A 27,814-nucleotide genomic window follows, 5' to 3' on the forward strand; every position below is an offset into this window, starting at 1 on the left:
TAGGTTACTCTGTAGTCAAAACAACCAAACCCTCGTCCAGACTGTTGTTAAGATTGCGCTGTCCCTTTTGTTCTGCCCATGCATTCAGTGGCAGCTTTCCCTTTTGCTAGTTAACATATAGTTTAAAGGAAATAGTGACTCCTTAGTAAAAAAGTAACCAGTTAGGTTATTTAGTTTAGTAGACAACTGAAATCAGTAATCCTTGACATTGGCTTAAAGTATTGTAACAGAATAGGAGCTATATTTTTATTGTGCCAATGTGATTTTCTGTAGAGAAACACTCAAGAAAAAGCATTATTTATATTTTTTACATTTATAGCTCTTGCCCTGGCCAATTAGCTCAGTCAGTTAGAGCGTCATCCTGAAACGACAAGGTTGCGGGTTCAATCCCCAGTCAAGGTACACACGGGAAGCGACCAATGAATATACAACTAAATGGAACAACAAATGAATGCTTTCTCCTCCTCTCTCCTTCCTCTCTCTGTCTCTTTAAAAAATTAATCAATAAATTTTAAAAAAATTAAGCCCTGGCCAGATAGCTCTCTGTTGGTTGGAGCATTGTCCCAAAGCACAGAAGTTGCCAGTTCTAACCCTGGTCAGGGATCTTTCTCTCTGCCTCTCTAAAAAAGAAAATTTTAAAAATAAATTTATAGCTCTTTATGGTATCTGAGATTTCACTTCCCAGAATGCAGTCAGGCTTGAAGCTTTATTAGAAATCCATGATCCAGTCCTTACAGACACTTCTTTTAGCTCATCATTTCTGTTCAAGTATTTGTACTGTCCAAAGAGGTACTGTTACCATGTACAATCATTCCCCCAAAATATGAACCACATAGGTATAACTCTTAACCAAACACATAAAGCTATGCTGAAAATTAAAAAAAAAACAAAACATTGCTCACAGATGACTTGGACTTGGTTCCTGAGTGCTCATGTACAAAATATGGAGCTCATGTTCTGTCTCTCTGAATGATGAATGATGAAGGAGCTTCAGCTTTAATGGGTGGATTTGTATATTGGGTATTACAAAGAGAAGTCAGCCTGCCTGTCTTTGGCTCTAATTGCAGAAAATGAAGTCACTGCTTTTGCTGTCTTGGATCAGGACCAGAAAGAAATTGTTGATACCAATGGAGCTGGAGATGCATTTGTTGGAGGTACGGACTCATTTATTTTATACTTATAAGTTAAGCATTTCCTTTAACCCTTGTCTCTACCATATAGCCAAGATTTATGAATTTAATAACTTTTAATTTCTTCTTTTAAATAATTAACTCCTAGTGTTCTTTTCATGTGCTACTATCATTGTGAGTATGAAGAGGATATTTTACTACAGGAAAAATATGTATTTTTGTCTTAAAGATAATTTGCCATTTTGTAATATCCTAGTCATTTCCACAAGATTAATTGTGTCTGTCAGACTATTTCATAAACAAATTTCATCAAGTATAGTATATTCATAGCGCTTCAGGCTTAAATGTTATCACATTGCTGTTCTTTAAAACAAGTCCTGATAAATACTAAACAATATACTGCTAATAACTAAGGATGTTGTCTTTGGATTATATTATTTGGTTAAAACATCTAACACAATAGTGGGATGTTTATTTTATTAGGAAGGGTTCAAGTTTTGCCTGGTTATAAAGACCAACTCATTTGTGAAATGAGTACTCAAAAATAAGATCAAGACAATTAGGAAATTCTTGGCTTGATGACTCAGATTGATCTAAAATCTTATTCAGAGGTTTTCTTGATACATCTGAACTCCTTCTAGTTAAGTGAAGTTAAGCTAGGTTATGATCTATGCAAAGCTTTAGATTCCTGAGTGATCAAAAGAGGCCCTCCTGATCTCTGTTTATTTCTCATAACATTCGCATGACAAAGTGAAAAAGGCAAACGGAGCAGACCATTGTCCTTTTCTCGGAAAATAATTTGAATCATGGGAAACATTTAAGATTTTGTGATGATTTTAACTTATTGTTGTTTAAAATACACATTTTTAAAAATAGTTTTATTTTTCAGCAACATAAATTTTTCATAGTTTCTTCTTTGAAACTATTCATGTCTAATATTTTTCTTTTTCTCTTTTGTGTGACAGACATGGGGACAGAGAGAAGGACAGATTGGGACAGACAGACAGGAAGAGAGAGAGATGAGAGGCATCAATTCTTTGTTGCAGCACCTTAGTTGTTCATTGATTGCTTTCTTAAATGTGCCTTGACCTGGGGGCTACCACAGAGCGAGTGACCCTTTGCTCAAGCCAGCGGTTTTGGCTCAAGCCAGAAACTTTAGGCTTCAAGCCAGAGACCATCAGGTCATGTCTATGATCCCATGCTTCAGCCAGCTCAAGCTGGTGAACCCACGCTCAAGCCGAGGACCACAGGATTTCGAACCTGGGTCCTCTGCGTCCCAGATCAACCCTCTACCCACTGCGCCACCATCTTATCAGGCATTCATGCCTAATCTTTTTTTTTTTTTTTTTTTTTTACAGAGACAGAGAGAGAGTCAGACAGGGACAGACAGACAGAAATGGAGAGATGATAAGCATCAATCATTAGTTTTTTGTTGCGCATTGCGACACCTTAGTTGCTCATTGATTGCTTTCTCATATGTGCCTTGACCGCGAGCCTTCAGCAGACTGACTAACCCCTTGCTGGAGCCAGCGACCTTGGGTCCAAGCTGGTGGGCTTTTGCTCAAACCAGATGAGTCCACACTCAAGCTGGTGACCTCAGGGTCTCAAACCTGGGTCCTCCGCGTTCCAGTTCCACGCTCTATCCATTGCGCCACCACCTGGTCAGGCTCATGCCTAATCTTAAATGAGCTGCTAACCATTACACTGGTAGCATGACCCATGCTCTTCTCTTTGGTAAGAATACATACCACAGATAGCATTCCACTTTTCCATCATGTTTGCATCTTTTATTTCTTGGCTCTGACTGGTTTCATCATTGATTAGAGTGTTTTGCAGCTATTTTTCCTATTCCATACTGTTTCAGAGCTATAAATCCATGTAGGCTAAAAATATCTTATCCAGAATTGGGCCAACTTCTGTAATACATTAAGGAAACACTATTGATTTCCCAGTTAGAAATTGGCTCACCAGAACCCTTAGTAAAGAAACTTCTAAACTTATATCTTTGTAGCCTTTTTAAGTAAAATAATTAAAATATTAAATATTCTATTTCTTTGATATTTAGTGGGACACCATAAATATGACGGTAACCTAATTAGCCTCTGGCCCTGGACTAGACTACCTGGCTGTGCAACACCAGATGCCCTTTCAGACACCTAGTTATCTTTAATGCTTCCAGTACTAGGGAAGAACATACAAACTATTTGAGAGACAGAGAAGTCGTTCTTAGCATAGCAAAGTAGGAACACCTAACTACCCCTGTATTGTACTTAAGTTGATACTTAGACTATCATCAAAGCACTTGGGTTCTTTGTTCCAGGATTTTCAGCCTCTTTTTTAATCTCCTTCTAATTACCAAGCTTCATTGTATATTTATTGTTGGGGTTCAGTGAGGAAAATAAAAAGGAAAGAATGTGGAATGAGCACCCACAAACTTTTTGTAGAGGGCCACATAGTGAAACTTTTAGGCTTTGCAAGCCATGTACATACAGGCTGTATTGCATAGTTTTCTTGTTCTGTTTGTTTACTTGCCTGCTCATTTTCTGTTTTGCTTTCAGTTTTTATACTAAAATGTAAAAACCTTTCTCAGCTCTCCAGTTGTGGAAAAACAGGCAGGCCACCAGCTGGATTTGGCCCCAGCCCCTTGTGTAACACATGGCAGCTTCCTCTTTCTTCACTTCCATCGTACCCTGGGTCCAGCCACTGGATTCACTACACACTATTGAAATCAGTACAGGTAAAGGGGAGGGCAGGCTGAAACCAGGCAGGACTTTACTGGCAGTACCTTAGTTAGGTAACCCTTTTTCTCACTTTAACTCTACTCTGATCAGTTCCCATGATAATGAGATCTTGAGAGACTGAGTTTTGCAGTGAGATGAATACTCTGTCATTTTAGCAATGATATACTGAAGTCAACATTTTCAGCACCTTCTGTCTGTGGAAGTCAAGCTATATCAGAATAGCAATAGATAAATTTATGTAGCATCTATTAGCCAATTGATACCTTAAGCACGTTACATATACATATTAGCTCATGCAATGTTCATAAAAGCTCCTTGAAGTAGGTTGTTTTAATCCCATTTTACTGATGAGAAAACTGAGACAAACAGGTTTTAGGTAATTTGCCTAAAGTCTCATAGCTAGAAAGTAGCAGAACCAGGATTCAAACCAGGCAGTTTCCAGAGTCAGTGTTCTGACTCACTGCACTGTACTGTTTCTCTAAACTTTTAGGGAAGTCTTATCATTAGAACTAGGAACCACAGACCAGCCTTACTAACAAAAGCTGGTTTTGCCAAAGAGAATCTAGCTATTATCTGAATAGATGATTTCATTTATTGAACAGGAGCTTTTGTTATCTGATAGAATTCTCAGGTAAGATTCCAGGGTAAGATTGTTGCAAAAAGAAAGAGAATGGGAAAGGGTAGAGAATCGAAGGACTATAGTCCCCAGTGAGTTTGAACCAGGAGCTTTTTGCTAAGCAGTAAAATTGATTGCACTACAAACATACAGAATGCCAAATCATAAACTCACTTGGCCAGTATAGAATTTGAATACAGGGAGTTAGTTTTATGAATCAACTGTTTAGTAGCGCCAAGCCTGATTTCTGGTGGTGCAGTGGATAAAGCGTTGACCTGGGAACACTGAGGTCACCGGTTCAAAACTCTGCTGCACTTGTCTGGTCAAGGCACATATGGGAGTTGATGCTTCCTGCTCCTCCCCCCTTTCGCTCTCTCTCCTCTGTAAAATGAATAAATAAAAAAATTTAATAAAAAAAATATATAATGAGTACCCCAAATGTATATAAATTAAACTTATAGTTCCATCTGCAGGATTTAGTGACAGCGATAAGTCCCTCCAGCCTCCACAAGCACACCTCCTCGCCCTCCTTGGATATCTTAAGTACTTTGTAGCATTTGCCCTTTATTTGTCGCTAGCCAGCCCTCATGAAACTACTTTTTGCACATTCTCCCCCCCAAAACACAAGTGCTACGATTCTGTCCTTGGAAATGGAGACAATTCTATAATCTCTAAACATGATTTCCTAATTTCCCAAATCAGGAGAAAGTTTCTTCCTGTTGCCCTGCTGTGCTTTGTCACAGCAGGTCTGCCTTTTCATTCGGAACCCTCCTTGTCACTGCTGTAGTAACAAATGGAAACATTGAGAATATTTTGTGACCGGCACTGTCATTGTTCCTGGTGAAATCTTTTCCCCTGTATCTTCCCAGCAAATGAAATTGAGGAGAAGAATCGTAACAAATATCATGAGAGGAGACCTAATCAATGTGTTCCCAGTAGGCTGTCAATATCAGCCTGTGTTCATCTAATATGATTTAGTTGAATGTTTTATGGCAATTGTAGGAATATGGTTTAGACCTACAAATCATCTTTAGACTAAAAGTGAGTAAACCTTATACCTTAGGCCTGAGATTATACACAGGAACGTAGATATAACTTTCAGATAAAAGACTAGAGACCTTACCCAAGAACCAACATTCTTAGGATTAAAAAAACTTCATTAAATATGGTTAAGAGCCATACATAGCTTTTTTTGCCTCCCCCTCCTTCCCCCAGTGAGAGGCAGGGAGGCAGAGAAACAGACTCCCACATGCACCCTGACTGGGATCCACCCAGCAAGCCCACTAGAGGTGATGCTATGCCCATTTGGGGCATTGCTCTGTTGCTTAGCAACTGAGCTCTTCTTAGCTCCTAAGGTAGAGGCCATGAAGCCATCCTCAGCACCTGGAGCCAACTCACTCCAATCAAGCCATAGATGCAGGAGAGAAAGAGAGAGAGAGAGAGAGAGAGAGAAGCAAGAGGAGGAGGGGTGGAGAAGCAGATGGGTACTTCTCCTGTGTGCCTGACCAGGAATTGAAGCAGGGACATCCACATTCTGGGCCGATGCTCTGCCACTGAGCCAACCGGCCAGGGCCAGGCCATACATAGCTTAGAACAATTTATTTTGAATGATAGTAAAGTAACTGTGCTGCTTCTAATATTTTTTAATTTCAAATATCTCCTAACAACAGAGAAAGTATATTACCCTGAATGATAGTGCCTACAATATGCAAAGATCTCTTAAAACTACTTAGCAATCACAATGTAAATAATTATTCTGTTTCCCATCTAAGAAAAAGGAACATTAATTTCACTTTCTAATTCATGTTCAGAAAAGAATTCTGGTTAAAAAAGAAAAAGAAGCCTGACCAGGCGGTTGTGCAGAGCATCGCCCTGGGATGCTGAGGGCCCAGGTTCAAAACCCCGAGATCACCAGCTTGAACATGGGGTCTCTGGCTTGAGTGTGAGATCATAGTCATGACCCTATGGTTGCTGGCTTGAACTCAAGGTCACTGGCTTGAGCCCAAGGTCATTGGTTTGAGCCCAAGTCACTGGCTCAACTAGAGTTCTCCCCACCCTCACCCCTGGTCAAGGCACCTATAAGAAAGTAATCAATGAACAACTAAAGTGTTACAAGTACGAGTTGATGCTTCTTATCTCTCTCTCTCTTACTGTCTGTCCCTATCTTTCCTTCTCTCTCTGTCTCTCTCGCTAAAAAAAAAGAAAAAAATGAGTTAAGTTTCCAGAAGAGAGATGCTACTTCCTTTTCAAGTAACACCTGTCTATACTTTTGACAGCCACGAGATTCTCTAAATTATCTTATTTTCTATTCTCACAATGTTTTCCCCAAACATTTGAAGCTTCTTAATTGCTGCTTCATTGTGCTATACAAACAAGTGGTGCAGAATTTGTGTGATTTTTTTTTTTTTGCCGTCCAACTCAAAAGACTAGAAAATAACTTGATGTCATTCCTCACACATTTTCACTTAAAAAACCAAAACCTTCATATGACCCACTGTATGCAGAGGATTTCATTGCTGATGACTATAATGAGAGCTACCCCACCCCACAGCAACAATAACTTAACTTTAACTCTCCTCAGACATCTTGGTGGGGTGTTTTTTTTGTGTTTGTTTGTTTGTTTTTAGTGAGAGGAGGGGAGGCAGAGACAGACTTCCAAAGGTGCCCTGACTGGGATCCACCCAGCAAGCCCACTAGGGGGCAGTGCTCTGCCCATCAGGGGCCTTTGCAAATGGAACCACTTTTTAGCACCTGAGGCAGAGGCCATGAAGCAATGGGGCCAACTCATTCCAATTGAGCCGTGGATGCAGGAGGGGAGGAGAAGAGAGAGAGAGAAACAGAGAGAGAAGTGAGAGGGGAAGGGTGGAGAAGCAGATAGGTGCTTCTTCTGTGTGCCCTGACCAGGAAGTAAACCTGGGACATCCACACACCAGGCCAACATTCTACCACTGAGCCAACTAATCAGGGCCCTTGGTGTTTTATTTCTGAAGTCGCAATTTTCCTTAAAGCCATCAAATGAGGAATAGAATGAAATTGGTCATTAGGAATATGAAATTCACCACAGACAGCTCTGAGGTTCACGCAGGAGGGAAGGGAACAGAGATTCACACCTTGCACAGTCATAGGGCATTTTATGACATGCTGTTCTAGTGTTACACATCCAGAGGTTTAATAAGCTGATGTTGGACCAGACCACATTTTAAGAACCTTATATAGAATTATTTAAGCCCATGTTGATTAAAACAGGTAAAGATGATTCTCACACCATGACGAAAAAAGAAAATAACATTGGTTCACATGGAATACAGAGTAATTTTAGAATGAAATTTGGAATTTCTCACACATATGAATGTTCCCTCAAAGATCTAATACCCTGGATGGCCTCCATCTAGAAGCAATTATAAATAGATAATGGAATTTAAAGGACTTCATCTTCTGAAGATTTGGAGAGATGGAGATAGTCTGAGCCACGTAGGTTTTCAGACACTGCTCAAGATATGGACCTTAGGTTCTTATATTTGAAGATAATTGAGAAATGTTTATTCCAAGAAAACAATGTTGATATTTATAAGACTTTATTTAGTTACAAAGGGCCAGAGGAAATGCGATAAGCAAAATTTCTGAAGTTAATTTTTTAAAACATGACCAAATATAAGTGCATCAGATTCCTGGCCTAGAATATTTGAGTCAAATAGGACTAACTGGAATCCACTAGTGGTCCTAGCTGCTATTACATAGATTTAGTCCATTTTACCTATCACAGCTGTCTGATTCATACAACATATATCAGTTAGCTTTTGCTACATAACAGACACCACCAAAACTTAGACCTAAAACAACAACTGTTTGTTTAGCTTCACAAATCCGTGGATTGGCAACTGGGTCTAGGCTCAGCTGGACAGTTCTCCTGGTCTCGGAAGTTTGAGAGATTAAGTAATTTGCCAAGGTCACAGTGAAAGCAAGATTCAAACTCAAAGTTCAACCCAAGAGTTTTTACTCCTAATCATTTTGTCACACTGCATTCCATTAGTGAATTGTCTTATCTTCCACTCCAAGTGAGGTGTAATAACCAAAGTTGTTTTCTGAACATGAGTCTGTAGATTGGTGCCAGTCTGTGACCTAACAGAAACTTCATCCGTTATTAATAGCAAAAGGAAAAAAGGTAAGAGCAATGTAGTGAGTTTTCATAAAGCTAAATGTATTCAAATTAAATTTTGTCTCAGTGATGTTTGAATTTGTTACATTGTGCCTTTATTGACTTTGTAAGTAATGTAATCAAAAAATAAAATCACATGTTGGTAATGCTGATGCGTCAACCTTGGGATCTAGCAGAAGCCTTAGCAGAGGTAAGTCAGTCATTAGAAACAAGTCTGCAAACGATATGAAAATTTGTATGAGATGTAACCTCTATGTTGTAAGGCCCTTTACTATCAACAGAGGTCTGAATAAAACAAATGGAAATTAACAACACAATTACTGAATTCATAACTATTCTCACTTCAGATAGATGAGTTCCCAAACCTAGGGTATGAACACAGGCTCTTAATTTATTTTGTATTTTATTATCCAGCTATCATTGATAATTTGTAGGGTTAGGTGTGTAAATTTTATTTCTAGCCCATGAAGTAAATGACAAAACCAGTTTCTGTCATCAAATGCTCTTAAAATTTTAGAACCACCCTGCTGTGAGGAGTAATACAGGTTTTTGAATTGAGTTAAATAGTAACAAAATTAGTTTTCTTGCTGGTGAATTGGGGCATAAATAAATTCACATAAATAAGTTTACTATTATCTCCTTAATCCAGCAGCTACAACTCTGTATTGATGGGTCTTCAACATATTGCTTAAAATATTAGTGCTGAAAGTATTTTTAAAGATCACATTTTCTAGTTTTCATACTATTTTCAATAGTGAAGCTACATTCAAATGAGGTCTTATCTGAATCAGTATGAAATGCGATTAAACAAATCCCCATTTGGCCCATCAACGTTTTATTTGGTGGCTCATGAAGCAGCTCACTGGAATGAGTTGATGTTAGGTATGAAACCATGTTCTGTTCAAAGCCCCCTTTTGATAGATGAGGAGAGTAAGGCCCAAAGAAAGAGAGTTAAAGGCAAATATTCAATACTAGAAGTCAGACCTTCTGGCTTATTAATTCATGATCCAGCAATTACACATGTTCACAACCTAAATGAAAGTTGTCAGTTAAGCAGTCTATTATATAGGCCTCTTGGAATTATATAGGTCAAGAGTCAATATCCCAAATGGATAGAAGCCTTTGATGTAGTTTTTCTTGGCATGTGAGTATCCAAGATGTTTGGCTTTAACAATAAATAGAAGCATATGCTAAAATTTCATTTTGGGAACCACCTCAAGAGATCACACGTTAGGTTGAAAACTTAAATTTTAAACCTAATCTTGTACATTTTTGTTCCATGAGTAGGAATGATCTTTAAAGTAATATTTTGAAAGGAGTTGGGGTAGAAGGGCACCTTATCTATATAAGCAAAACAGTGCTTAGTGGTACTCTTCAAGAGTTTCTTTCCTGAATTAGGGACGTTTAAAAGTTTCTTTGATTTTCTTTTTTAATTTAAATGCAATGCCCTATGCCATGTTAAAAGAATTTGACAGTTTTCCATTTTCAACCACCAAAAGGAGGAAATAAGTTATCCTCAGTTATAGCACTGAATGAACACTTGCCTGTATATTATACTGTACGGTTCAATTGCACACATTGTGTGGGAGGTATATTGTGCTGAGCTATTATTATAGAGGAACCTTTGCTCTGAATTGACTTCCTGTTCATGTCAGTCACTGCACCATCTGACACCACTTAGGCTTTGGTTTTCATTATGCAAATACCTGCTAGGTCAGACATTACCCTGCCAGGCACAGCAGCTTTTTAACTTATTTCCAAATTTAATGTTTGTTGATTTTCTTTTTTTTTTTTCCTGAAAAATCTATGTTGTTTAATATATGGGTCATAAGTTGTTACTTGAGTTCATGATTGGTTGGTAGGCAATATGAAATGAAAGCAAAACAAAACAAACTTTTACTAACTAGACTACATAGAAAATAAAAAAACTTTCACATCTGAGAACTTTTCAGTGGGGGGAAACCATTACTTTATCACATCTGGGTAGTCTAAGCTAGCCAAACTGAAGTGGGAATTTCCTGCCAGATGTTATTTCTTTGAGCAACCTTTGTGAACATCTGAAAGAGAGTATACGAGTTCTTATTTGGTAGAGCTGTAGCCACTGTGGAGGCTCGCTCCTAATAGGTAGCAGACAGTTTTATGTACTATCACTGGTCAGGAGGTTGTACAGCCTGTCTGAAGCCAACACTGTTTGCTCTTGTAAAATGCATAAATATGAAAGGCCTCATTTGGAAGGTACAACATCAGGTCTCACAGGTATTATAGCAAGAGTGAACACTGCATTGAAGTGACCTCCCTATGTAGATGACAAAATGTTCTGTTTTGTTTATAAAAGCAGGTAAGACTAACCCACCACAAGCATTCCAGATTACTTGAATAGGATCATTTTGTAAAGTCAGTAAAGACCAAAGTAAGTCTCTAAATATGCAGGAAAATAAAGAATCTGAAATGGCAGGGAACATAGCAAGTGTTTACATCAGCTTCCTGTTCCAGATGCACATGGGAATCAGGGAGGAACGATTTCATTCAGAATTGTACACAGAAAGTAGAAATGCTTTCTCCAGTGAAACAAGAAACATTTTTAAGAGGGGGAAAAAAAGACTCCACATGATCTCACTGTTTTTGTCATCCTCTGTAAGGGAAAATATTGACATTTACCAGACTGTTTGCTCCAGCTTTCTGATCTCCTGCAGTTTATTTTTATAACAACCTTATCGATGGGCCTCTTACCCAGCTCTCTAGGTTTAACTGAGTTGAGTCGATTTGTTACCACAGCTTCAAGTAGCTGTTACAGAACAAGCAAGACATCCTAATAAAGCTGTAAACGTGTTTACTCAAACAGAGTATTGATTTTACTTGGAGAGGGAGAAGCCGGTGGTTAGCACGGTGTCAGTCAGGGTGGATGGATTTCGCTGCAGTTTCTCATTGTCATCTGTCAGGGCTGTGAAACACTAAGTAAAGCCATCAGGGATAATTAGAAGTGCCAGAAATGTAGCCCCTAAAATCAGTTAAACACTTGGGAGTTTTGTAGCTTAATTAGCTTTTATTAAAAATTTCCTCTAGTAATAATAGTCAAGCACTTTTAATGGTGCTTTCAGGTAGAGCAAGATTTCAAGGTTGTGACTTGTTAAATATATGAATTTAATGGCTAAAGGTGTTTCATACAATTCTCTCACTCCAGTAATTAGGCTAACAGTAGAACACAGTGTAAAGAGACAGTGATCTTGTACTCTCAATTTTAAGGAAGAAGTAAAGCAATTATAAAACATTTAAAACACATGTCTTTGTAGAAAAAAACCTGTTAGCATCTTTATTAAACTTAAATATTTTTGTAGCATAACATGACCTAAACAAATACAAGTGTTACTGCCACCTTGTTTCCTTAAAGAAGAATCTAAACTATTCTAACCTGGTGTAAGTCATCATATTAAAGACAGAAGTTGGTGCACATCTGTACAAAACACAAAGGTCAGACTGAGTAGCTGCTTACCTTCTACAGAAACTGAATTAGCTGTTGAACTTCATGAAAGGTATTCATATAAATACTCTATCTTCCCTCTTGCAAATGGCTAGAAAAACATCACAGTTGAAAAAAAGTCACAATGATGAGCACAAAACTGAAAATTTATTAAAAATAAGTTTGACCATTATATTTAAAATTAGTCTTCTTCCCATATCTACAGTCATTTATTCAGTGCCTTCCAGTAAACTTGAGCCTTCTTGCACTCCTGCCCCAGCCTGCCTCTATGACTAATAAAAATAATATCTGAAGGATGACCAGTTCTATATCTTAGGAGTAACAGACTATGTAAAAAAAAGAAAAATGACAGTGAAAGATGTTGGGTTTTCTTTGCCTTTCAAATGCCAAGTAAGCCAATTCTACCCTGAGTTAAATCCTTAAGCCATACAGTAGCAGGTTATAAAATTTTGTCACATAAGAGAGCACCACCAGAGCTCTCCCTTTTAATTTTTCAGAAAATATAGAAGGAGATCGATTTTTCACAGTTGTATTTGGATCTTTATTTTATATTAAAGTATTCAAAGACAGAGGTAAAAGAAAGGATATGGATTTATGATATCTTTTTTATATGCACAATTCAGAATCCCCACAGTACAGTAATTTATTTTGTTCTGTTCAATTTTTTTAGGAATGACAGCTATGTGAAGGAGCTTATTGTCATGAAAGGCAGGGTATGATACAGTATGACAACCATTCTTTGGCTTTAAGACACTTCTCATTATAGTCCTGTGGTCAGAAGGAACAGAAACCCATTTCATCTAGCTTAGAATAAGGATTCTTTAAAAGGAAGCACACAGCATTAAGGGAGACATTATAACATAATGGTTAAGACAGTGGGTCAAAAGATGTGGGTTTGAGTTCTGGTACTCTTGTTACTAGTTGTGGGGACTATAGACAATTTAGTTAACATCTCTAAGCCTCAGTTTCCTCACCTATAAAAATGAGGCTAAGTATTGTACCTACCTCTTTTGGGTTATTATGAAAGTTAAATGAAATTCTGTTCCATAGTAAGGATTCATTAAGTGTTAACTATTATAAAAGGAATCTCAAGCAAGAGCCTAATGGAACAAGTTTTCACTGAGAGTGGAGACACATGGTGGTCCTAGAGTGGAATCAGTTGTAGATACCCCAGCAGCGATATTCATGGATCATTACTCTTGTGCTCATTTACTAAAGTCACTCAACTGCACTGCATGTCTACTGCTTCCTACATCACAATCAGCTTCCTGGTCTTTGCTTTCCATTCAGCCTCCTGAAAGAGAACACTAGGTTAGCTTAATTCATAAGGAGGACACTGGAAGAACCATAAGTTGTTTGCTCTTGGATCAGATGCCCTCCCCCCAGTCCAACGAGTAGTAAGAATTGAGTTGCTTGGACAAAACATATCCACTGACCCCTTTGGCAATGCTGGAGGTGAGGTGATGATTTTTTTAAAGGTTAAGGGCTCTATAAAAATATATATCTGCATGCCATGTCTACACCCTTTATAAATGTTCCCTGCAGCACAACCCCTCTATCGCACAATGCAGAAAACATCAAGCACCCTATATCTCAAGCTAGAAACTTAGAAGTCATTCTTGATGGCTTCCTTTCCCTCTGTCCAAACCCTCAGTGTGTTCTTTTGACTCAATTTTAAGGATATAGTCACATCTTATTTCAAGTTCATCCACTTTTTTGCCATGACTTTAGCTTCAGGCCTGTTTTCTACTTACCATAATAGCCTCCTAACTGATCTCCATACTTTAACTTTTATTTTTCTTTAATATTTTTTTATTTTAGAGAGAGATAGGGACAGACAGGTAGGAGGGAAGAGAGATAAGAAGCATCAACTCATAGTTGCATCACTTCAGTTGTTCATTGCTTTCTCATACGTGCCTTGACTGGGGTGGGGGGCTCCAGTGAGCCAGTGACCCCTTGCTCAACCCAGCAACCATGGGGTCATGTCTATGATCCCAGGCTCAAGCCAGCGACCCTATGCTCAAGCCAGATGAGCCTGCATTCAAGCTGGTGACCTCAGGGTTTCTAACCTGGGTCCTCAGCATCCCAAGTCAATGCTCTATCCATTGCACCACCACTGGTCAGGCTCCATATTTTCACTCTTTCTTGAACTCCATTCCATTCTTTATACACAGTATCCAAAATAATCATTTTAGGAAAAAACTGCATTATTTCATTCTCTTGCTTACAACCCTTCAATGGCGTATAGTTGCACTTAGTCTAAAAATCTAAGAGTATCTGCTTTCTATCCCTGCACCTGCATTCTGTGCTGCTCTCACCTTTGCTTCAGTGCTCTGGCTAACTTTCTGGCCTTAGACACTTTGCACACAGAGTTCCCATTGCCTGTAATGCTCTTTACATGGCTATCTCTTTCTCCCACTCAGTCTCAACTAAAAGTCGCCTCTCCTCTAACCCTAAATAACATGGATCCTTTCACTATTATTCTCTACTGCTACATTCAGTCCTTTTCTTCAATAGCACTTAATACTCTCTGGAATTATTTACTAATTATCTTAATTACTAATTTATTTTGTGTTTTTTTTTAATCTTCCCTATTAAAATGTAAGCTTCAAGAGAGCAGGGATTAGGATGCAATCGGGGCAACACTAGAATCTATGTAAACAATAAATTAAACTAAATAATAATAAAATAAAAACAAAAGAGCAGGGATTAGCCTGACCTGTAGTGGCGCAGTGGGTAAAGCATAGACCTGGAACACTGAGGTCACCAGTTCGAAACCCTGGGCCTGCCTGGGCAAGGCACTTATGGAAGTTGATGCTTCTTGCTCCTCCCCCCTTCTCTCTGTCTTTCTCTCTTCTCTCTAAAATAAACAAATAAAATCTTTTAAAAAGAAAGAGAGAGAGCAGGGATTATATGTGTCTTATTCAACCAGTGCATTCTCAGAACCCACCATGGTACCTGGCATAGTATAGATACTGAATAAATACTCGTTGTGTGAATGAATAAATAAATAAATAAATCACATTCCCAGCTGCAAACAAATTTTCCCACTAACATCAAATAAAAACCATTCTTGAGAATTGGTTACAAAAGATGAGTTACTGAAGGATTTTGTCAGAAAGACACAGTGAGTCAGGAAATAGCTGAGTAGGCCATATTTTAGTACCAGGTGACTTGATTGAAGATTAATTCATGCTAGCATGTGTATGTGACTAATCCAGTGACAGAGAGATGACTAATCACAGCTACCTTTTCCTTACTGTTACTTAAAACAGATAAATCTGGGGAGAAAACATATTGGGAAAAGAGGCAACATCTAATATCCATTGTCTTGACTACCTGTAGTACCATTAGGAAAGCTAATTCTCAGAATATAATCCTGAACATCAATCAGTTCCTGCTGTAGTAAGCAGTGGCATGTAGGTCAGACCCCCCAATCAATATTTCACAGAATATAGTGAAGTTATTCAGTAGTTCACTAAATTTGTCGGAATGCCCGTGGAAAGTTCAGTACATAAAATAACAGCACCCTTGTCCTGTCTTGTCTAGAATCTTTACTGCTCTTCCTCCACTGACATGTGGGAGTGGGTAAAAAGTAGCTCCTCCACAGCGAAGGCAATTAGAATCTCTGATGAAGAGCAATTGGTGTGAATTCAGCCTGGGACATGCCCCATTTCCTAGGCTTTAAGCCACAGAATTGTTCTTAAATTTTTAACTTTCATTACCACCCACAGCAATTCACTAAATCCTTTGTAAACTTTTTATCTATCACCTAGAACAGTGATTTCCAACTTGAGTATGCATTGCACCACCTGAGGGCTTGTTGAAAGACAAATTGTCAGGTGCCATCTTCAGTTTCTGGTTTGTTAGGTCTGGGGTGGGGCTTGGGTGATCCTATCGCTGCCGGTTCAGGGACCGCATTTCAAGAAACACTCCTAGAACATTGCAATAAATTCCTCTTGGATCTTTTTGCCACAATCTCTTTCCTAGTAAGTTCATGCTCGACACTTCTGCCAGGATTTCTTTATTATTATTATTATTATTTATTGATTTTAGAGAGAGAGAAAGGAAGAAAGAGAGATACAGAAACATCAATCTGTTTCTATATGTGCCCTGACTGGGGATCAAACTGGCAACGTTTGCATACTGGGACGATGCTCTAACCAACGGAGCTATCTGGCCAGGGCTATTTTTAAAATTTTTACATGGCTTCCTATCCTAAAACTATAAAATCCTTAAGACAAACACTATCTTTTATCTATCTTTGCATCCTTTGATGTCTAGCACAGTACTTAGTGATGGTAGGCATTCAATAGCTGTTGGTTAATTGAATAAATCAAAGTACTTTGAAAGCATTCTAAATTTTTACTTTTCATTTGCTACTCATAATAAAACTCAAGTATAGACATGTTAGTGGCATGAGTCTGGTAAATTGAGGATTCAGATTATTCAAAATTATAATTTGTATCTTCTTTCCTAAAGTAGCTGCAGATAAATAAAAAATACAGTAATTAAGTTGAGTGTTTCATAGGCCATGTGGCAGCATGTACATGGTTAACAACTTGTATAAAAGGTATAGTATAGGCCAGTCTTAGAGACCACATAAGTTACCACTAAAGTTTAGATCTAAGAAAGATGGAAAATAAACAAAGAATTGAAAAGTCAAATTGACCCAGAAATGACAGAGCAGATTTATTACACGGAGGAGGACAGGGTGAATATAGAATTCAGCACTGTTAGTTGCTGCAAAATATTATATCAGGTTTGCTTTAATTACATGGTAATGCCTCTGAGAACAAAGGTAATTACATGATAACTTATGTTACTACTCCCACATTATCTCTTAATAACTATGTAATTAACTTGTCACTACTATAACAGTGTAGTTTGATATAACTTCAGTATAAAGAACATCAATAACTTAAATGAATGAGCTAGGGTAGAGCAAGGGATAGAGACAGTAGGGAAATCATAGTATTATAGCAGTCAGGAATGCAAATGATTCATTAGCTCATTGACCCAGTCCTCTAGGGTCTGAGCCAGAGCCATGGAGAATACCACAGAGTCCGAGATGAATCATGTAGCTTTCTGAAGACAATACACATATACAATAAAGTAAATAACTTTACCAAGCAGTGGAGTAGATAAGTGAGTTGGGGATATGATGCATACACTTTTAAAGAGATTTTTAAAAAATTTATATGGAGGAAGAGAAAGAGAGAGGAGAGATAGGAGAGAGAGAGAGAAAAGCATCAACTCGCTCAATGGTGGGATTCAAATAATTTAACAACTGGTTCTCTGCCCTAATGACTATTTTAAGTATAAAAAAACGATATACCAAAATGTAGTTTATTATTTCATGCATTTAATACTTAATAACAATAAAAGAGGTGCACAAAATTAGATTATAAGAGTTTTAAATATTAATGAAAAAATATTAAATAATACCTGACAAAAAACAATAAAACTGTTATTTAAGGTATTTCCAGTCACTCCCTGGTTGTTTGACACTTTTTCTCTGTATGTTATATATTTATTTATTGAAATAACAAGCATGAGGGAATAAAAATGTAGTGTTTCAGCAAAGGTATAATGATTTTTATGAAATGAATAAATAAATATGACGAGCATAGTTCCATCAAATCTTTTCACCGGTGGAAGGAATGGACATTATTACTATAGGTGCTTAAAATACACTGTTGCACAGATGAACATTAATAAAAGAGTAAGGAATGTAAATTTGTGATTTCCACATTGGGCAGCTGCCAGGTGCCCACCTTAGAGAGAACCTGATTACAAGTGCGATTTTAACAACCAGTTTGCTGAACTCAACAAAAAATTAGGTATTGGTTCTGCCGAACTGGTGTGAACTGCTTGAACCCCACCACTGAACTCACTATTCCACATAATTGTGCTCCGATTGCTTTTCATATGTGCCTTAACTAATGATGGAACCTCTGACTTCAGCCTGTGACCCCTTGATCAAGCCTGTGACCTTGGATCTTGAACCAGTGACCTCAGCACTGTGGGTTGATGCACCATCCACTGTGCCACTACCAGCCAGATGATGCATATACTTTTAAATAGTTTCTTTTGTTTGGGGAGTTTTTCCTTTTAAGTATATATTAAGAATATTTTTTTAGGCCCTGGCTGGTTGGCTCAGTGGATAGAGGGTCAGCCAAGCATGCAGACATCCCGGGTTCAATCTCTGGTCAGGGCACACATGAGAGGTGACCATCTGCTTCTCTTTCTCTCCCTCGCCCCCTTTTCTCTCTTCCCCTCTTGAAGTCAGAGGCTCGATTGGCCTGAGCATCAGCCTCGAGTGCTAAGGATAGCTCAGTTGGTTCGAGCATCAGTTTCAGGCACTGAGGATAACTCGGTTGATTCAAGCATCAGCCCCAAATGAGGTTGCTGGGTGGATCTCAGTTGGGGCACATGCAGGAGTCTGTCTCACTATCTCCCCTCCTCTCATTTAAAAAAAAAGTTTTTTAACAAAATTGAAAAACTATTATTTTACCCATAACATTTTACCAATATCTTGAGTTTGTACATGTGACCTATGTGGTGAGGATGTGCAGCCCTGGGAACTCTCATTGCTGACTGGAATGCAGAGTGGTACAGCCACTTTGGAAAACAGTTTGGCAATTTCTTAGAAAATACACTCTTACTGTATGGTCCTGCAATCCTGTTCCTTGGTTGCCCAAATGAGTTGAAAACTTATATCCATATAAAAACCTGCACACAGGCCTTGGCCAGTTGGCTCAGCAGTAGAGCGTCAGCCCAGCGTGTGGAAGTCCCAGATTCAATTCCTGGCCAAGGCACACAGGAGAAGCACCCGTCTGCTTCTCCACCCTTCCCCCTCTCTTTTCTCTCTATCTCTCTCTTCCCTTCCTGCAGCCAAGGCTCCATTGGAGCAAATTTGGCCCAGGTGCTGAGGAAGGTTCCATGGCCTCTGCCTCAGGCGCTAGAATGGCTCTGGTCACATAGGAGCAATGGCCTAGATGGGCAGAACATTGCCCCCTAGTGGGCATTCTGGGTGGATCCCAGTCAAGCGCATGCGGGAGTCTGTCTGTCTGCCTCCCTGCTTCTCACTTCAGAAAAATAAAAAAAATTTAAAAACCTGCACACATTCATAGCAGCTTTTTATAACTGACAACACTTGAAAGCAAACAAGATGTTTTTCAGTAGGTGACTGGATGAACAACCGGTGGCACATCCATGCAATGAAATATTATTCAGCCATAAAAAGAAATGAGCTACCAAGCTGTGTAAAGACACGACAGAAACTCAAACACATAGTGCTAAATGAAAGAAGCCAATCTAAAGAGGCTACGTACTGTATGATTCCAACTATGTAACATTCCAGATAGAGTATGGAGTCAGTAAAAATATCAGTGGTTGTCCAAGGCTCGCGGTAGGAGGCCGGGAGAGATGAATAGGTAGAGCACGGGATTTTTAGAGCAAAGCAACTATTCTGTATGATAGTGTAATGATAACAGATCTATATAATGAACAACATAAAGCATGAATCCTGATGTAAATAGTAGACATTAGTTGTTAATAATGAATCTATTGGCTCATCAGTTGTAATGAATATACTACACTAATGCAAAATGTTAATGAGGGGGAAACGGGGATGGAGGTGAGAGGGTATATGAGAACTATGTACTTTCTATTCAATTTTTTTGTAAACTTAAAACTACCCCCAAAGAATAGTTTATTAATTTTCCAAAAGCCAAAGTGGAAAAGCCTTTCTTCCACCCATCTCATTTTACCAATATATTTAGTTTGTGTAGGTGGCCTGTGTTTCCCAACTTCATCAATTAGTGTCCTGGGTGCTACGGCTTAGCTCTGTGTCCTATGGCCAATGACCTCACAGTTTTTACCAAAAGGTTTGTTTTCATTGACATCACATAATAGATACACTATCTAAGAGGAGTGATTCTTTTTGCTTACTCTGTCAAGAATTCTCCCAGCAATCTCTGCTAGGAAAGCATGGGTCCTTGAATTTCCATTTCAAAAGGTGCTGATTTACTTTACATATAGAGGAAGAGTTCATTTGGGGAAGACTGTGCTAATGTTCTCTCAGAAACTTTTTCAGATGCCTCTTCCCATACTGCCTGTGTTTCCCTAAGCCTAAGAGTAGAAAAAGGAGTGAAGAACTTTATATCCTTAAGGAATCTTCTGAGAAGACTGACCAATTTTGATGTACTTACACTGATATTACTTGGTGGAAAGCTCTGTTCCCAAGTGGTTACAATTATTAGTGAACTCGAAAGGCATGAGTGGAGAACTATTAGGACATCACTTAGTTGATATTCTTTTTTTTTTTTTTTTTTTTTTTTTTTTATTTATTTATTTATTTATTTTTCATTTTTCTGAAGCTGGAAACGGGGAGAGACAGTCAGACAGACTCCCGCATGCGCCCGACCGGGATCCACCCGGCACGCCCACCATGGGGCGACGCTCTGCCCACCAGGGGGCGATGCTCTGCCCCTCCTGGGCGTCGCCATATTGCGACCAGAGCCACTCTAGCGCCTGGGGCAGAGGCCACAGAGCCATCCCCAGCGCCCGGGCCATCTTTGCTCCAATGGAGCCTTGGCTGCGGGAGGGGAAGAGAGAGACAGAGAGGAAAGTGCGGCGGAGGGGTGGAGAAGCAAATGGGCGCTTCTCCTGTGTGCCCTGGCCGGGAATCGAACCCGGGTCCTCCGCACGCTAGGCCGACGCTCTACCGCTTAGCCAACCGGCCAGGGCCACTTAGTTGATATTCTTGAGTGAATTATTCTGAACCATCTTTCTGAATAGCTAAACGTTCCCACGTTATTCTTTAAAATAATGTTTATTGGCATTTTTATTATGAAAGTAAATTGATTATTGTAAAATATTTAGGAGATAAGAAAAGCAAATAGAGAAAATAAAAATCATCTCTGAAAACTGGAAATGATAATATTGTCCTTTTAGACACATACAAAATTTTTGCTTTTTTTACTGTTATGAATAAACATGTTTCTAAAATGTATTGCATGGATCTGACCAAAGACTAAAAATGGAAGAAAATACATGTAGGCATTTAATATAGTTGGATTTAAAATCAGAGGGTACAGGAGCACTTTGTACTATCTTTGCAGCTCTTCTGTAAGTCTAGAATTATTTCAAAATAAAATGTTTAAAAGCAGTAGGAACAGGGTGAATTACTTAGATATGGTACTGGAGCAAAAATTCAACTCTTTGGAAAAAATGAAGGTTGATCACTATCAATCATCATATTTAAGTAATTTCCAGTGGAATAAGGAATCAAATTACCATAGTGAATTAAAAGAAAATACAGGATAATATTTATCTGCTCTCATGTTATTTTGAAGATCTTTCTCAGACTAAATTCAATGGAAAAAATTATTTTCAAAAAGATAAATATTCTATATAACAAAAATAAAAGGCAAATGGCATAGCAAGAAGTATTTACAACATATACAGTAGACATATGTAACACCTCTTACAAATCAATTAAAGAAGAGAAATATCCCAATGGAAACAGAGGTAAAAGTTGTCATCAGACACTTTACAAAAAGGAGAAATACAAATGACCAGTAGGCATATGAACAAAAAAGTTTTCAACCTTCCTAATAAATAAATTAATAATACATTAATAAATAATAAAATTGCCCTGGCTGCTTGGCTCAGTAGTAAAATGTCAGCCCGGCGTGTGGATGTACCGGGTTTGATCCCCAGTCAGAGCTCACAGGAGAAGCACCCATCTGCTTCTCCACCCTCCCCTTCTTGCTGCTCTTTCTCTCTCTCTCCCCTTTCCCCCACCCAACACTACAGCCATGGCTCAATTGGAGCGAGTTGGTCCCAGGTGCCGAGGATGGCTCCCTGGCTTCCACCTCAGGCGCTAAGAGGAGCTCAGATGCTGAGCAACAGAGCTATGTCCCAGATGGTCAAAACATCGCCCCCTATTGGCCTTTCTGGGGGGTCCCAGTCAGGGCACATGTGGGATTCTGTCTCTCTGCCTCCCCTCCTCTCACTGAATTAAAAAAATTAAATTAAATTATAAGTAAATAATAAAATTATTAATAGCAATAAATAAATTGAAACAAGATTTTGCCTTTCAGCCCTGGCTGGTTGGCTCAGCAGTAGAGCATCGGCCCAGCGTGTGGAAGTCCCCGGTTCAATTTCCGACCAGGGCACACAGAAGAAGCACCCATCTGCTTCTCCACCCTTCCCCCTCTCCTTTCTCTCTCTCTCTCTCTCTCTCTCTCTCTCTCTCTCTCTCTTCCCCTCCTGCAGTCAAGGAGGGAAGCAAAGTTGGCCCTGGCGCTGAGGATCGCTCCATGGCCTCCGCCTCAGGCGCTAGAAGGGCTCCAATAGCAGTGGAGCAACAACCCAGATGGGCCGATATCGCCCCCTAGTGGGCATGCCGGGTGAATCCCGGGTCAGGCTCATGCGAGAGTCTGTCTGCCTGCCTCCCCCTCGATTCTCACTTCGGAAAAATAAAAAAAAAAAGAAAAGAAAAAGATTTTGCCTTTCACTTTTCAAATTTTCAAACAATTTTTTATAATGAGAATGCTATTGGGAGTGTACATTAATAAGATCTCTTGAAAAGAAGCTTGGCAATATGGATGGAAACTCTTAAAAATTATTAATTACCTTTAAGGAAATTTACCCTAAGGAAATTAAAAATATATACAATGATTGCCTGACCAGACAGTGGCGCAGTGGATAGAGCATCAGCCTGGGACACAGAGGACCCAGGTTTGAAACCCCAAGGTCACCAGCTTAAGCATGGGCTCATCCAGCTTGAGCATGGGATCACTTGCTTGAGTGTGGGATCATAGACATGACCCCATGGTCACTGGCTTGAGCCCAAGGTTTCTGGCTTGAGCATAGGATCACTGGCTCAGCTGGAGCCCCCCAGTCAAGGCACATATGAGAAAGCAATCAATGAACAACTAAGGTAATGCAATAAAGAATTGATGCTTCTCATCTCTCTCCCTTCCCGTCTGTGTCCCTATCTGTTCCTCTCTCTGTCCCTCTGTCTCATTGTCTCACTTAAAAAAGTATCCACAATGATTAATATTATAAGAATGTTATAATTATCACAGTGTTCTTTATAGTAGTAAAAAGAAGAAACAACCTAAATGTCTAATAATAAGATGAAGTAAATTATACTGTATTCACATTTTAAAATCATTATCTCTTAGAATACTTAAAGAAAGGGGAAACTGTTTTTGGGGGGTTTTTTGTTTGTTTGGTTGGTTGGTTTTTTTTTTACAGAGACAGAGAGGGAGTCAGAGAGAGGGATAGATAGGGACAGACAGGAACGGAGAGAGATGAGAAGCATCAATCATCAGTTTTTTGTTGCGACACCTTAGTTGTTCATTGATTGCTTTCTCATATGTGCCTAGACCGTGGGCCTTCAGCAGACCGAGTAACCCCTTGCTTGAGCCAGCGACCTTGGGTCCAAGCTGGCGAGCTTTTGCTCAAACCAGATGAGCCTGCACTCAAGCTGGCGACCTCGGGGTTTCGAACCTGGGTCTTCCGCATCCCAATCCGACGCTCTATCCACTGGGCCACTGCCTGATCAGGCTGGGAAACTTTTTAATATACTTTTTATTGCAGAAGTAATATCTGCCAGCAGTAGAAAATACAACAATACAAACATTATTAGAAGTAGTATATATGAAATGAGAAATAAACATTGTTCCTACCCCATTTCTCTATTTCCCCACCCTAAGGAACTTTGGCCTCTAGTTTCTATTAAATCCATCCAGGAATATCTTGTGCCTGTATAAGTTTATATGTATCAGTGTATCCCAGTTTTTCATAAACCGAGACTATACTATGCTTACTGTTCTGTACCCTTGATGTTTTACTTACTATTATTTTGGAAGCTGTTTTATAGTAGCAGATAAAGATCTATCTCACTCTGGCTACTACTTTATGTTATTCTATTGCATGTATTTAACTGGGTCCTGTCTTCAAATTGTTGGATTTTTTTTTTTCATTTTACACATGCCGTTTATTCATTTTATTTGTTCATTTATTTTTTCTGAGTATCTTATAAAATTTTCCATAATGGTATATACATAAATCTAAGTCACAATGCTTGATATATATTTTGAAATTTTATCTTTTATTTACAGTTTATATATTTTTTACATTTGCTTGATTACTTTTTTATTAATTTATTTTATTGTGTTAATATGGATTTAAGTGTCTCAGTGAATATAACACCCTCACCACCCTACCTCGTGTCCTTATTACACCCCTTTTGCCCCCCTCCCCTTAAATCTCACTCCCTTCCCTCTGGGACTTGCTGTCATGTTATCTGTATCTCTGTGTTATGTATATATAATTTCACTAATCCCTTCACCTTCTCTGATCCCATCCCCTCATGCTCCTTCCTTCTGACAGCTGTCCCTCTGATCCCTGTGACCCAATCTCTGCCTCTATTTCATTCCTCGGTTCACTTTGTTCCTTAGATTCCACATATAAGTGAGATCATGTGATATTTGTCTTTCTCTGCCTGGCTTATTTCACTTAGCATAATAATCTCCAGGTCCATCCATGTTGTCACAAAAGGTAAGATTTCCTTCTTTTTCATGGCTGCATAGTATTCCATTGTGTATATGTACCACAGCTTTTTTTTTTTTTTACAGAGAAAGGGAGTCAGAGGGATAGACAGGAACAGACAGACAGGAACGGAGAGATGAGAAGCATCAATCATTAGTTTTTCGTTGCATGTTGCAACACCTTAGTTGTTCATTGATTGCTTTCTCATATGTGCCTTGACCACGGGCCTTCAGCAGACCGAGTAACCTCTTGCTCAAGCCAGCGACCTTGGGTCCAAGCTGGTGAGCTTTGCTCAAACCAGATGAGCCCACCCTCAAGCTGGTGACCTCGGGGTCTCGAACCTGGGTCCTCCACATCCCAGTCTGACGCTCTATCCACTGCGCCACCACCTGGTCAGGCTGTACCACAGTTTTTTAATCCACTAGTCCACTGATGGACACTTGGGCTATTTCAAGATCTTGCCTATTGTAAACAATGCTGCAGTAAACATGGGGGTGCATTTCTTCTTTTGAATCAGTGATTTGGTATTCTTAGGATATATTCCTAGTAGTAGGATAGCTGGATCAAAAGGCAATTCCATTTTTAATTTTTTGAGGAAACACCACACTGTTTTCCACAGTGGCTACACAAATCAGCATTCCCACCAGCAGTGCAGGAGGGTTCCCTTTTCTCCACACCCTTGCCAGCACTTATTCTGTGTTGTTTTGTTGATGAGCACCATTCTGACAGGTGTGAGGTAGTATCTCATTATGATTTTAATTTTCATTTCTCTGATGATTAGTGATGTTGAGCATTTTTTCATACGCCTATTGGCCATCTGTATATCCTCTTTGAAAAAGTGTCTGTTCAGTTCTTTTGTCCATTTTTTACTTGGATTGTTTACCTTCCTGGTGTTGAGTTTTAGAAGTTCTTTATAAATTTTTGTTATTAATCCCTTATCAGATGTATTGGAGAATATGTTCTTCCATTGTGTGGGTTGTCTTTTTATTTTGTTAATGGTGTCTTTTGCTATGGAAAAGCTTTTTAGTTTCATATAGTCCCATCTGTTTATTTTGTCCTGTATTTCACTTATCCATGGAGATATATCAGCAAAAATATTGCTATGAGAGATATCAGAGAGCTTACTGCCTATGTTTTCTTCCAAGATGTTTATGGTTTTGTGACTTACATTTAAGTCTTTTATCTATTTTGAGTTTATTTTGTGAATGGTGTAAGTTGGTGGTCTAGTTTCATTTTTTTGCATGTAGCTGTCCAGTTTTCCCAACACCATTTATTAAAGAGACTGTCTTTACTCCATTGTATGCTCTTACCTCCTTTGTCAAGTATCAATTGTCCATAAAGGTGTGGGTTTATTTCTGGGTTTTCTGTTCTGTTCCATTGATCTGTATACCCGTTCTTATGCCAGTACCAGGCTGTTTTGATTACTTATTTAACTTTTACAAGGAGAATTGTAGCAGACGTTACCCTAATCAAGTGATCAAACTTAGCATCACTCCGATGGGACAGACCAGCACTGTGTTCCCAATGCCGGAACCTAAAAACACAGCATCACTTCTGTGATGCTCCCACCAAACTTGTGAAACCTGAATCTGATCATGAGGAAACATCAGACAAAGTCAAATTGAGGGATATTATGCATAACAACATATAGGACTCTTCAAAAATGCCAAAGTCTTGAAATACTGAAGAGGCTAACAGCTGTGTACACTTTCAATTTTAATAGATATTGCCAAAGTGCCCTTAAAAAAGAGTGCTAATTTATACTCCAACATAAGAATGTTCACTTCTCTTTGATAATACAGTATATTAAGTATTTTTATCTTTGCTGATATCTTAAGTAAAAAATGGTAACATTTAGAAGTTATTAAATGGAAAAAAGCAGGCTATAAGTTAATACCTATATTATGATATCAAGATGTGTATATGTACATGTAAATATATACTATATATACAAAGAAAAACATAGGCTGTATACATATATATGTATCTGTTTTTCATATATATATATATATATATAAAGCCTTGGAAGAATATACAGAGGAATGTTAAATATAGTTGCTTTCTAATTTTTTTTAATTTGAAGTGACATATTTTATAAATATAGGATAATATGTACATGGTATAATCAAATGCAATTAATAAAATGAGCAGGCCTCTACCTGAAACCCAGAGGAGAAATAGAACACTGTCTAATGCCTTTGAAGCCCCTTTATAATAAAGTCCCTGTATACTCCACCCCAATTAGATCACCCTGTACCAGCTCTATTTCCTAATTGTTTTTTTATTTTTCTTTAAAATTTACCTCAGTTATGTACTTTTAACCAATGTGAGGACTCACCCATGCTCACATACATAGCTATAATTTATTCAGTTCCATTGAATGAATATGCTAGAATTAATTCATTTTGTGGTGATGGATACTTGAACTGTTTCTAGCTTTTTGTTATTATTACCAATGTGGCTATGAACAATCTTATACATGTGTCCTAGTGGAGCAGGAGTTTTTCTAGGATGTATACCTAGTTGTGGAAAATGCTTAGTCAACTTTGCTATGGAATGCCAGGTCATTTACCTAATTCATTGTACCAGTGTAAAAACTCCTGTCAGGTCTGGATAAAGCTAACAAGGCATCCTCATCGTCAGGTGGCATCATCAGGCTTATAAATGTTTGCTAACCCAGTGGATTTATAGTAGAATCTCCTTTTGGTTTTAATTTGCAGTTTTCCTTCATTAATGAGGTTGAGCATCTATCTTATGTTTTCATCTTGAAATGCCTGTTCAAGAGGTTTGTCTACTTTTCTATTGGGTTTTTCTTAACTCTCTTTATATCTTGACATATTCTGGAGACTTATCCTTTATAAATATCAGTGTAAGTACAATGAAATTAGTCACTCTTAGAAGATTTCTCAAGGACATAAAGATCTTCCTTACTTTTTCTACTCTTAGTGTCCAGAAAATAAACTTGATTAGTTTTTTTTCATCTCTTAAAAAGACATCTTTTGAGGAACAGAAGTTTTTACTTTAGCATAGTTGAAGTTTTTGATCTTTTACTTTATAGATTGTGCTTTTTCTGTCTTATTTAAGAAATCCTTCTGAGTCTGCCCAGGGGTGGCTCAGTGG

General features: G+C 38.5%; 1 protein-coding gene across 2 annotated transcripts in view; it reads left to right on the forward strand.

Annotated features, from left to right (window-relative positions):
- The window catches only part of ADK (adenosine kinase), a 657,653-nt gene that overhangs the window by 618,554 nt on the left and 11,285 nt on the right, over positions 1-27,814 (forward strand). For both annotated transcript variants that reach the window (XM_066349840.1, XM_066349841.1), the window contains exon 10: positions 1,068-1,154. In XM_066349840.1, the coding sequence (XP_066205937.1) occupies positions 1,068-1,154 (87 nt within the window). The remainder of the gene's footprint in view (positions 1-1,067; positions 1,155-27,814) is intronic.

The sequence above is a fragment of the Saccopteryx leptura genome, chromosome 9, assembly GCF_036850995.1.
Source record: "Saccopteryx leptura isolate mSacLep1 chromosome 9, mSacLep1_pri_phased_curated, whole genome shotgun sequence".
Taxonomy (NCBI): domain Eukaryota; kingdom Metazoa; phylum Chordata; class Mammalia; order Chiroptera; family Emballonuridae; genus Saccopteryx; species Saccopteryx leptura.